Below are 13,500 nucleotides of genomic sequence, written 5' to 3' on the forward strand. Positions count from 1 at the left end.
GAGTAGGACTGGAGAAAATAGGTGAAGATGACATCTCAGGCCAATGCCTCCAAGGAATAACATCCTACTCAGAATCCAAGTTTTATTATTTGCAATCCTCCTTTGTTTTTGTTTCTGAGAAACAATAATAAGCATTCATAAGGCCCTTGATGATTTTATAAAGTACCTCCACATGTGTCAGGTCATATGATGACAACAAAGGATTAGATTAAAGTTCCAGAAATAAATGTGAATTCATCCAAGATGATCAAGAAATCAAATATGGTGGGGATCTCCTTCTCACAGTAACACTTGAGCATTTTATTTGCTCATGGACTAGTGTATGTGTGTGAGACTCTTGGGCCTCCTTTTTCAGGTCTGTCCTCCTGGGCCACAGATGTTCCCTCAGGCAATAGGGGAAGTGGAGAGGGTGTGGAGGAAGGGGGAAAGAGATTGGGCAATAGAATCTAAGCAAAAAGACACAGCTTCGTACCCACAGTAATCAGCCAACCCCTTTCCTTAATGCACAGGACCGGAGTAGGATTCAGGGGACTCTACAGGAACTTGGTGATGAGTACTGATTCAGACCACTTCAGGGGTCTATATCTAGGATACAATAAATGCAGTCTTCTGTAGACATCAATCTGAGGTTTAAGAAACAACTAAACCTTACTCAATCATTTCTACTTAAACTTCTAATTTAAAAAAAAATAATTTAGTTGGAAATTACTGGAAAATATCAATATTTTCAATGTAGGTGTCAAACCAGTCACAGAAGAGACTTGGACATGATTCTCAGTTCTGTGGTTTCTAAACTGGCCATGAAGTTTGAACTCCATTCCTCCATGGATCTCAGAATGTCCACAATCTAGTTAGTGAAACCTCAGGAAACTCTCCTGGCATGAGAAAGGAACCAGGGAGAGGAAGCACAAATGGAGCAAGCCTGTTTCATCTCCTAGTTGACAATTAACTTCTAATAAAAAAGAAAAAATTCTATCTTTAGAATCTTTAATAACTAAGTCTAGTGTTTATCCAAGCCGTGCTTGAGATCTACTGGAACTGGTAGCACAGACAGGCAAACTAATTTCTTATCATAGAAATGATCTCCAGACAGGGAGAGAAATGAGAAGACTATGAATAAGTAGGTTAAAGGAAGAATACTTGGAGTGGGAGAAATTCACTAAAAGATGTAGGAGTTGTGAGTTGGGGTTATAGGTCGGGATTAGAGCTCTTGCCTAACATGTTGGGTTCTTTCTCCAGCACTGATGGGAAAAAAAAAAAAAGTGTAGGATTTGCTGAATATCGCATTTTAAAAGGTTCTACCATCCAAGACTCATTCAGCACTAATCCATGGCCCAACTCCAGTTATTCCACTTTTGCAAATTAACTCAGAGAATTCTCTGGATATCAGATTTTCCTTAGGAAAGAGAGATGCTGAGAGCTTCAGGGCTATTCTGAAATCACACAAAAATGGCTTCAGAATTGTTAGCAGCAGCCAGACTTACTCTTTTTACTGGGGCCTCCAAAGTAGAAATTAAATATGTTGGGATGACGTGGGTTTTGGACAGGTGTGCCCCAGGGTCTCTAAAGATCCATAGGACTTAGTGGGTAACTAGGGAAATCAGTGGATTTACATACGCTGTTATAATTTATATCTTTCATTTTTCTTTTTTTTTTTTAATATATTTTTATTTATTTATTTATTTTTAGTTTTCGGCAGACACAACATCTTTGTTTGTATGTGGTGCTGAGGATCGAACCCGGGCCGCACGCATGCCAGGTGAGCGCACTACCGCTTGAGCCACATCCCCAGCCCTATCTTTCATTTTTCAATGAAGAAGGTTTTGTAATCAGTCAAAATATTTTAGGGCTCATTTGGGACAGCATTCTGAGGCAAGAGAGAAGTGTGAAAACACAACAATACATGTTACTATGAGTTGAATACAGTTTGGCCCCTCTGAAACACATGTTGGAATTTGATTGCCACTGTGGCAGTGTTGGGGGGCAGTTAGATTGTGACGACAGATTCATGCCTTTCTCCCCAACATGAATTCTTGCTCCTGCAGGACTGGACTAGATACTACAAGAACAGTTTGTTCTGAAGTGAGGCTGCTCCTTGCGTTTTCTCTCTTTCACTTGCACCTGCTTGCCCTTTGGCTTTTCCACCATGAGCTGAAGCAGCAGCATGAAGCCCTTGCTGGCACCATGCTCTTGGACTTCCCATTCTCCAGAACTGTGAACCCAAACAAACCTCTGTGCTTATAAATTACCCAGTCTCAAGTGAACCAAGCCATGAATATGAAAGAGTAGTTTCATGCAACACTCAAATGGAACAGGACAGGATAAAGACTCTGTAATCCCATCAACACCTCTTATCTGGACTCCATCTTTCTGATAGGCCCCAAAATCCTATCACACCTGCTCAAAGCCATTCCAACTATGAACTCCTCCAGGAACTTTTCCCCAATTCCAACTCTCTTTTTAAGGCCCAAGGCATGTTGTAGCTTTTAGGTAGCAGTTGCCACACTTGAAGGCTCATGTTAATGATATTTGTGCATGTATTATCACCAATAGACAAAACTTAGACTTTGCATCTCTTGCCAGTGACTCCATACTTGTTTAATTTCAATTGAGTGCCTAATTGGTTGCTAAATGAATAGATTTTTCTAGCAACAGACAATACTTTTAACCTTTTATGTCAATCCTGTTTGATTAGGTTGTTTAGAGCCTAGTTTTGAAGATTCTGAGGCCATGACAGAGCTTAGTAGTAAGAAAAGCTATAATCAATTAGTGATGCCTGCTACTGGGCAGGGTTGGGAGTGGTGATGTGAGTACTGAATATTTGTGAATATAAATTAAGGAGTATAAGAATTTAAAGAAGAGAGATTAATTCTGATTAAACAATCAGAGAAATCTATACAATAAAAATGGAAATGAGATCTATCCTCAGTGATGCACAGGATAACTAACATTGGATGAAACATCTGAGCAAAAGTATTCATGAAGGAAAAGTACAACCCACCACGGGAAAGCAACTAATAGACAAGTTCAACTAAAATATAAGCTCAAACAGAAGGTTTACGTAGGAAACAGGACTGATCACTGTGGCAGGCTCTGAATAAAGATGACAAAAAAGAGTCAAGAGAGAGAAAGGAGGGAGCAAGATAATAGTTTTTATTTAGCTAAATAAAGAATGAAGTCTTCAAGAACGCTTTTAACTAGCAATTAGATTATCTAGATTTGTTAGGGAGGAAGAAACCTTGCTTAGTGGTTAATAACCTAAGTTTTGGAATCAATCTTGGATGCAAACCTCACCTCTGTGTCCTCAGGCACATGACCTGAGTGTTATACGTTTCTGTGTCCTCATCTGCAAAATGGGAACCACCCCCCAACTCATTTAATGTATGGGAGTCAAAGAGGAAATCAATCAATATACAATAAACTCAAGTAAGTCCTCAATATATATTAGTATTAAGCTCACTTAGCCACAAGAAAAAGAACTTTTCAAAGGAGAAAATGTGCTTCCTGTGGTGTCTTATAATTTAGGGAATCTTATGTGACATTTGTAAAGTGGCTAAGTACCTCAGAAAGCAATTAAGTATGTGAGTTTGCACGCAAATTGGGCAAAACCAGTTTATTTTCCGGGAATGGGCAGAGGCTGGGAGATTAGGCTTTCTTTTGTTTAGGCATACCTGATAAGGAGATCTTTTTTTAAACTTATTGTTTTTGACTTAATTCATTACTAAATTTTAAATAACCAGCTAACTCTTAAGCAATGGAACAGTGGTGGAAAAACAATTTAATTGCAAAATCTCACATGAGCTCTGTTGCCTAAAATTTTCCCCCTGGTTGAGTGAGGGCTGTAGTTTAAACATCTAAGTGCTGAGCTCAAATATTTCTCTCAGAACAGTTACAAGAATAAACATGCAGTTCAGACCATCTCTGGGGTCATTTCTGAGCTGAAGTTCCTGTCCCAAAAGCCACCACTTTGCTTCAACAGGCGGAGTTAAGCAGAGATCACATGATGCTGGTGCTAAGACCCTTGCAAGATACTTGGAGATTTACTGTGGCCACTGTCACATCGTTGGATACAGTAAGGGGCTGTGAGACTAAGAAGGAGCCTGAGAACTAAGACTTCAGCCTGAGCAGATGGACTGGTGGAGGCTATTACTCCTCAGTGCTGGTCTGGGTCTGAGTGGTGAAGAATGAGGCATAGTGTCCCCCCGCACCCAAGCTCTATCTCACCTGAGAAATATAGGGGTATTTGTTAGAAAGAAAATGTCCTCCCTGTGATAAAGGAACAGGCAGTCAGCAGATAGTTTCTGAAGCAAGGTAACAACGTTTCTGGCAAGGAATGAGTCATTGAAAACACTTCCTTTCCATTAACAGAGGTGATACTGTGGAGTGTATTAATTACAACAGAGCACTCTCTGTTGCAGTTTAAGGCTGTTCCCCCAGCAAGTATAATGAATTAGCTCCTTCTAAAAGTACCAGCTTAGCTGTACTATACCTCCAAAGTGAGTTAGGGCTTCACAGTAACTGTCTCCAATGTTGTCTTCTACTGAATGTATGTTTAACACTCAAAATAGGAAAGGCCATTTCAAACATTTGCTACTTCAACAGATGATGCTGCAGGGGGGTTTATGTGGTCCATTCCATGTCATCTAAAATGAGTACATTTTCTTAAGTAGTGCTTGAGTCCCCACAGTCTAAGTGACCCGAGATTTCCAGTGACATGGGAGAACTGCAGATTTCCTCAGGCAAATACAGCCTCCCTGGCAGCAGCCTGGCAAATCACTGACTCTCCAGGAGTTATTTTTGGTCTCAACTCTGTTAAAGGTAATCACAATTTCTCACAAGTAATTAATGTAGAAAGCTCTCTCTGTATAAGCAAGAGCTCACACGTGCATTCATATGCTCTTAAAAGCTGAGTCCTAATCCCACTGGTTTACACATTGTCTGACTTAACTTTGGTTTCTTACTCATCTGAGCTACTTCCTGAATTAGCACACAAAAAATTTAACACATAATGTTTCTCTGTTGAAACTTTCTTTATTTCTTGTGCCTGGTGCTCAAAATTTTTCTTTTTTCTTTCTTTCCTTTTTTTTTTTTTTTTCTTTTGCAGTGCCAGGGATAGAACACCCAGGTCTTCATGTGCTCTATCACTGAGATACACTCCAGCCCATGGTGCTCAAATTTTGACAAGTGGGTAACTTTTACTCTATAGTTCAACTGTATTAAATAAAACATTAAATCTTAGATTGAGTAATACTTAACAAGACATTTAATATATGTCAACTATTAGCAATTTACTTCAAAGTCCTCAATAGGTGGCATTTGGAATGTACGCCCTGATGTGCATCTAATATGAATAATCATTTTAAGGTTCATTTTATAATTAATTTTATAATTTTAAATTTAGATAATTTATTTTGGGTTTTTTTATTTGATAGATTTAATGTATATGCCTTGCATAGAACAACCTCAAATCAGAATCTTTTCAATGATTCAGTGATTCTTCTAATCTGGTAGGTTCTGATTTTTTTTTATTTTTTAAATATTTTTAGTGGTAGATAGACACAATACCTTCATTTTATTTGTTTGTTTATTTATTTTTTTTTAAATGTGGTGCTGAGGATCAAACTCAGCACCTCACATGTGCTAGGCAAGCACTCTACCACTGAGCCACAATCCCAGCTCTGGTTGTGATTTAGTTTTAAAAATGAAAGCAACAGGAATAGGCATTCAAAACCTAATTTTCTTTTCTTGATTCCTAATTAGGTAGAACTTGGGCCAATCCAGCTAAGGACCTTTTCTTTAAGCTTCTTAATTAAGCATATATGTATGACAGATAGATAGGTTGATAAATGACTGATAGATAGATAAATCAAAGAATAGTTAACTCAAGATCCAGGTGATTCCATCTTCATATAATACTTTTTAACCATCCTTCAACCCTATCTCCTTAGTGCCCTACAGAGGTCTCTGGCTGCCAGTAGTGACCTGAGGAATGACTATATCATAGAATTAAAGATTATCAACCTCAGAGATTTTCTAATTCAGGGTCTACAAGTAGGCAGCACATGTACCACTATACTACAATGCTATGTCCTTGACAGACATCAGTAATCCATCTCAGAACTTTGGTTTCCATTTCTTTCTCAATAAATATCATATCAAATAGCCTACTGCCTATAAGCAGGAGTCAGCACATGAATGGAATCCTTTTTGCTTTTCCAGTTAATCCAAACCCCTTTCTTCCCTTTCTTTCTGATAAGAAACAACGATCCAAAAAGTATAAGTGTAGGATATACTTTTAACATAGCTTTTTAAGAGCCAGTTGCACAATTTTAAGGTCTCATTTTGTTTCCAAACGACTTCTGGGTGTAGCAGGAGTTCCCTCAAGGGGTTTATAATCCAGTTTAAGGAAGAAAAGATGAGCATGCTTAATATAAATGTAGACTAAGGGAAATGTTAATCTGTGCTACTGACATAGATCAGATGGGGCTGAACTAGATAGAGAAGACTTCATGGAGAAAATGAAATTTTATGTAAGTTTTGTGCTCACTGATTTATTCTTACTAACTCTCTGGGTCTTAAATGTTCAACAATTCAATAAATGTTGAATGTCACCTACCAGGCACAGAGACGGTTGCTCTAGGCACAGAGAGGAGCAGCACAGGATTCCTTCCCTCCAGGGCTCATGGATTGATAGGGAAGCAGAGAAACCAGAATATAGGGTCATAAATACCAGGCAGATACTAGTTAGAAACAGCAGTGGGAAAGCATAATGGTTAGGAGCAGTTTCTGGAGCCAGACTGCCAGGATTTGAATCCCAGCTCTGCCTTTGATCAGTGACCTTGGGCTAGTTTCTTCATTCTCTTGGCCTCAATTTCCTGAAAATATGCTTGATAGAAAGATCAAGTGGATCAGAACAGTGCTTGCCATATGGTAAGCAACCCTAAGTCTTAGATCTCACATGTGAAACTGGAAGGGAGGGCACTTTGTACCACCTTGGGGGGAGTGGTGGGGAGGCTAACCAGATGAGGGAGGGTCTAATCTGGGTCTTGAAGGATGAGGTGAGCAGGCTAGATGCAGACAGTGGGGATTGTGGATGTCATGCTAAAACAGACATCCTCTCCACCCTGAGAGCAGTGGGCAGTTCTGCACTGTTTTAAGCCCCGGAGCACTATGATCCAGCCTACTTCTTAGAGATAGGTCACTTTAATAGCAGTTTCAACGATTAATTATTGTAGGGGTTGGACTGGTGGTCTCCAAACAAACAGGTCCATGCCCTAGTCTCTGGAACCTGTGAATAGTAGCCTGTGTGGCAGAAGAGTGAATATTATCTTATATGGCAAGATGTGATTTAGTTAAGGATCTTCAAAGGAGAATTTTCCAAGCAAGCTCAAAACGCCATCACAGAAGACAGAGCTAGTAGTGGGAGACCACACACACACAAACACAGAAGAAAGTGGTGTGAAAAGGAGGTATGGCCACCAGCTCAGGAATGCTGGGACTGCCACCAGAAGGTGGAAGAGTCCAAAAGCAGATACCTCCCCCGCCCCTAGAACTCTCAGAGAGAGTGTGGCCTTGCCAGATTCCAGACTTCTGGCCTCCAGAACTTGGTGAGAATAAATTTCTGTTGTTTTCAGCCACCCTGTTTACAGCTCTTACAGTAGTCACAGGAAATGAATACAACATTAACTCTTCACCTTCCATCTTGGGAGTGTGGAAGCCCATCCCTGCCCAGGGTAAGCCCTCACCAGACCACTCCACCCACAGATCAGTGTCTTCTGTTCTCTTGGGCCTCATCATCCATCATTCATCCTTCTCTGTCTGTATCTTTATCTTTTTAAAAAATGTTTTTATTAGTCGTTGATGGTCATTAATTTATTTATGTATATGTGGTGCTGAGAATTGAACCCAGTGACCCACACATGCTAAGCAAAGGCTCTATCACTGAGTCACAACCCTAGCCCCTGTATCTTTACTTGTAATGATTGTTTCTCTTCAGATTAAATCAGGATCAAGTCTCCTAAAAGTGAAACAAAACAAAAAAATAACATCTCTGGATCTTACACTAACTACCATTTTCTCCCAATTCTATCACACCTAAGTAGTTCCAAAGAAAGGTCACTTCTCCTTTTTCACTCCCATGCTGTTAAGCACCCTCCTCTTTCTCACCAAGCCTCTTGCCCAATATTCCCTCCAGTTTTTAACTCCTTTGTTTTCCCCTCTCTGAGTCCCCTTCTCTACTCATACTTCTAATGCTTAGTGGCCAGGGCACTGTCTTTGGTCTTCTCCCCAGATAGGTTCTTGCCAAAGTTTTAACTTCTTTCTGTACCTGAAATGCTCTCTATTTGACATTCCACTCCAAATCTGCCTCCTAAGCAGGAGATTCATTCATCCAACTGCTTGTTGTCTACTTTTACCAAATGCCCCCTGGGCTCCTCCACCTCTCAATGTTCACATTGCAACAATGTGTCATACTCTTTTCCAAGATGTCACCTTCTGGGACTCCCTTTCCTGCTGGAGACCACTGCCTCTCTTTCAGAGCAAATCCTCCAAGCCCGCACAGGTTAACCTACTGAACACCTGCCTTTTCCCTTCCACTTCCACTTGCACAGCAGGCTGCTCAACTGAGGCACCCTTTCTTCTTGCCTGGACTTTGTGCCTGACCTACCTTATTGGTCTGTCCCCTTCTCACCTCCACCTCATCTCCTTACGCTCTATGCTCACCTCACTCCTTTCCTTGCTGTTTAATGACAGAGTTGTGGTATTTCCCAGATATCTGTGAAAACTTGTTCCTTCACCTCTTTTCAGCCTTGATTCAACCATCACCCTCAGTATGGCCTTCCCTGTCACCTTATTAAAATTGTAGCCCCTAACTTCCCTAACCACTTACCTGGCTTTATGTTGTTCTAGAGCACTATCAACATGTCACATACTCTATGTTGTATTTTGCCAACTTACTGTTTACCCTCTACCTCTCTCTACTGGAACATAAGTGCTACAAGGGCAGGGAATTTTGACAGTTGCTGTGTGACCTGGCTTTAAAAATAGATCCTGCACACAGTGGGTACCCATTACATATTTGTTGAGCAAATGATGTAAGTGTTGGTTCCTCAACCCTGCTGAGCCGAGGCTCTGTGATGTGAGGGTCTGGTCCTGGAACCACCATGAGTTACGGCTGGCCCTGTCTTTAGGGACTTCACAGACAGACATAAAGTCAGACAAAAGAAAGCAGACACCAAGTCTCAAATGAACACCGCCAGGTATATGTCACAAAAACTCCAGAGGAGGAGATGTGAGGCAAGGGTATTACTAAGAACGTGAGGGAATTGTTTTTTATTTTAGACCATGGAAAATTGCAATCTATCAATGATTGCTTCCGCAGGGCTCCAAAGGAAATGATTTACAACAGTAGACCTTCTTGCGCCATTGTGTAAACAATACCTATTGCTTCCTCCCAAGATGCCTAAGCTGGAAATCACAGATTTTTTCAATTGAGTGAAATGACACTTAATCAGTCTGGAAAGGAAGATGAGGCTTTATACTGCGAGGTGGTTAAAGGGCAACACAATAGCCTACCAACACCTCATGTGATATCATTGCTTTGGGGTAACTGGGATCAGAGTGCTCACAGAATTCTCTCACTCGGTAATTCTGCTTGGACAGCATTCCCACTTACAACACAAAACCTCTTCCTTCTTAATTTCTGCTTGTTAAAGGAATTGAGGATCAGGCTGTAGGGCACAAAGCAAAATGATTAATTCTTTCCAGTTCCCTTAAAAAAGGAATAATGTTACAGAGGTATTGGTTTAGAGCTCCAAATAATAGGCTGAACACTAAGAGGAAAGAAGACAGTGACATAGCTTGGGAGACTTTATTTCATAAGAAAATATTAATTTTCTCATCATCAAATCATTCAGATTTACCTTGAAATAACATTTATTGAGTGCCTATCATATACCAGCCACGAAACTGAGTATTTTTACATTATCTTAACCCTAATAACACATCCCCATTTTCCAGATAAGGCAACTGAGGGTCCCAGAAAGTAAGCAATTTGTCTAGATGGTAGAGCTTGACAGTACCAGAATTCAAGCCCAGGACTCCTATCTCCAAGTTCTGTGCTGATTCTCTTTTACTAGAGAAGCAGGGAAAAGCCTATAACAATTATAATAGAAGCAATGGAAATGATCCTCATGGCATTTTAGGAAAGGCTTTTCATGTGAAAATCCAAGATATTATTTTCAGGATCCTGTAGGATTTCACAGAAATTAATATTTAATATTTAATTCCTATTATTAATATTTAATTCCTACTATTTCTATTACTATTTAATTCCTTCACTTTGTGAATAAGAATTTGAGAAATGTTTAGTTCCTAGCATCTTCTTGTCCATGAAAAGAGTTAATTTCTCATTTAATAAGATGATCTTTAAAGTCAGGGCTGCTGATCTACATACAGCAAGAACCAAACATTTCAATGACTGTAATAAGATGATATTTCAACAGAGTAGTTAATAAATTTGAGAGTTTTTTCTTCTTTAAGAAGAAAAGTCCAGAAAAGATGGTTGCAGAAGAGTTCTGTGATTCTTCTGAATCAATTAAGGCAGTTATAAACTCTTAGTATCATAACCTAGCAAAGGGCTAATGGATACTCAGTGCCACTGTTGTCAAGTGGCTAGAATTTCACTGCTTGTTAAGCAAGTGAGCTGGTATGAATCACACAAAAAGAGGTATGATTTTTCACTCAGGCCCACTGCATTCCAAAAAGAAGGAAAAGAGGAGGAACCCAGGAAGTGCCAGGATGGGCACACTGGGGATGGTCTAATCTTGAGACTTCTCAGATTAGAAGTAGAAACTTGTGGAGGGACTTTCCAGGGTTGCAGTCTAGAGGAGCAAATGTCCAGGCACTTACAATTTGTAAATACTTTAGCCAGGCACTTACAATTTGTAAATACTTTAGCCAGGCACTTACAATTTTTAAATACTTTAGCCAGGCACTTACAATTTTTAAATAGTGAAATGTCTTTATGGAGAAAGGTCCACCTGATACCAAAAGACACCTGCAAATGTACACGAAATCACTCTTGACACTGAAGATATATTTATGCAACTGAGTCCAAAGGTCAGGGAGCAACTACTCAAAATCTTTCAAACTGGCCTCTAGTGAGTGGCTGTGGTGATCACTTGGTTAACAAATGAGTGTCTGGAGAGCTCAGGGCTGAAAAGGCAGCATTACACTGCACTTGCACAGGGACTTGGAGGGAGACACTGACTAGGGTTATCCCTAAGGTCTTTATAAAGGCATTTAATAATTCCAATTATTTACTAGGAAAACAAACATGGCATCTCTTCTATTTGGCTGAAGGGAAATCAAATCGTTCTTTGTAGAATTGCTATTTACATGTGGTAGGGCAGGACAAACTTGTCTCTAAAAATGCCCAAAGTCACTTGGCAATTTCTAGAGGTAAGAAGTCAACACTTGTCTTCTTTCCTCCCACAGATGTTCTCTGCTAAGGCAATTCCAGGATATTATTTATTTACCAGAAACATGACTTTCCTTTGCACAAGGTTCAGGAGGAGCCTGTCTGACCCCAGGTATCCCATTAACATCCAGAGGTTTTTCTCTGTTGTTGCTTTTTGATGGGGTGGATTTTGGAAGGGGGCAGGCAGCACCAAACCCTCAGATTTAGAAGCAGCAGACCGAGAGGAAGGTGCATGAGGTTAGAAGGGAGACAGGGTGCCCCGCCCCCACCTGCCTTTCTTAAAGGCAGCAGGTTTCCAAGCAGAGGGTGGAGCCTGTTAAGGAATCCACTTTCTCCAGAGGGTGCACCAGCTGGATTTCTCCACCTGTGCAAGCTCAAAGAAGGGTATCCCTGGGCCCAACTGAGAAAAGAAACGACCTTGGCAGAAATTAAGGATCTAAAATACGAATAACCCGTTCCTCCGAGCTCCGACAACAGCCTAGTCCAGTGATCTGTCCGGAGTGAATCACTTAAATACACCCTAGTTTAAATGTTTAAAAACAAGTAAAACTGGCTTAACATTATTTTTATTAGAAAACGTGGAGAGCAAGGTAGCACAGGAAGACTGGGCTATGCGAGTTCTATCTTTTCCCCTGTGATCTGCACGTCCCTGAATTCAGGCATGCATCTGGCAGTTTTACAGAGCCCCAGTGCAGAAAGCAGGCGCTCACTCCCTCGGAAGGTACCTTTCCGTGCACCGCCCAGGGTGAGGGGCGGCAACACTCCTTATCTCCCCTGGAGGCTAGGCCAGCCCGCAGGCTAAGGTGTCTCTACTAGTCCTACAAAGAACTGTAATCCGTTCCGGTAACTGGTGGGATAACGCTGTTCAGGGAGGAAAAAAGCGGGGGGTGGGGTAGATAGGATGGAAAAAACAAATTAAGCCACGCTTGCTTTCAAAGGGACAGAAAACAGAGCCACTTGCTTCCCTTTGCACCTTTAAATCCCCTTTGATCATTTTGGGTAAAGCAACCCAAAACGGAGTCCCCCGAGTAGCTTTATTCTTCGCCTGCATAAATTGCGCGCTTGGGGGAAAACGGCGGTCTGGGGTCCAAGGCCAAGGTCCAAGGGGAGCGGGTGGCCCCGGCAAAGACTGCGCCCGCGCCATGCCCACCCTTGCACTCGCACACCCCGCACGCGGCCTGGGCTCTGGGCACGCGTGAGGGTGCGCGCATCGCCCACCCGCCGCGCGGCTCACCTAGCACCACCGCGGCCACGGTGGAGAGCAGCAACCAGTTATTCTTCAGGAAGCGCTTGTAGTCGTATCCCTTCCTCGCCGTCTTCCCCATGGCTGGCGTCCAGGTTCGGAGCCGCAGCTGCGACCGCCGCTATTGTGCGCGGGGCTCGGCCGTGGGCGCGTGGGCCGGGGCTCCCGGGATCGCCGGCAGCTCAGTGGCACCGCGGAGGCGGGATGCGGGTGCTCCTGGGAGAGGAAGCGCACAGACTGCTGCCGCTGCCGCTGTCACTGTCACCGCTGCCACCTGGGATCGCGCAGCCTGCTCGCCACCCAGCTAGAGCGGTGGTTTTGCGTGGCGGGCGCGCCGGCTCCTCCCGCTGCCGCTGCTCTCTGCAGCGACCCGGCCAACCAGTGAAGAAGGAGGGAGGAGCGGCGGCCCTAGGGAGGCGGGTGGGTGCGTGCGTGGGGCGCCCGGGGTCCCGCAGAGCAGGCGTGGGAAGGCGCCCAGCGCACCGGCTGGAACTGGGGGTGCTTCTCCAGGAACCTGGTCTGCCCCATGGCCTTCAGCTAGAGTGGCTATCGCTCGTCCCCCCCCCCTCGTGTTAGGTCTTGGAATTTAGGGTTCCTTTGGCCCCTTATCCAGAGGGGGCGGAGTCACTGCCCCGCCCTCCCTCCCTCTCGGTCTCTGTGTCTCTCCCCACGACACACACACCAGCCTTCCCACTGGTGGCACTGGGAGAACGCGCTGCCCTTGAGAGTTGGAGAGGCTTTGAGTTGGGGGACACTGGTTCTGCCTTGAGTCCCTCTT

The 13,500-nt window shown here is 42.7% G+C and overlaps 1 protein-coding gene across 1 annotated transcript in view; it reads right to left on the reverse strand.

The window, feature by feature from the left end:
- Slc1a1 (solute carrier family 1 member 1) overlaps nucleotides 1-12,804 on the reverse strand; it is a 72,151-nt gene extending 59,347 nt beyond the window's left edge. The window contains exon 1 of the mRNA XM_076843438.2: nucleotides 12,714-12,804. Coding sequence (XP_076699553.1) covers nucleotides 12,714-12,804 — 91 coding nt within the window. The remainder of the gene's footprint in view (nucleotides 1-12,713) is intronic.
- Nucleotides 12,805-13,500: the final 696 nt, after the last annotated feature.

Source organism: Callospermophilus lateralis, chromosome 2, assembly GCF_048772815.1.
Source record: "Callospermophilus lateralis isolate mCalLat2 chromosome 2, mCalLat2.hap1, whole genome shotgun sequence".
Classification (NCBI taxonomy): domain Eukaryota; kingdom Metazoa; phylum Chordata; class Mammalia; order Rodentia; family Sciuridae; genus Callospermophilus; species Callospermophilus lateralis.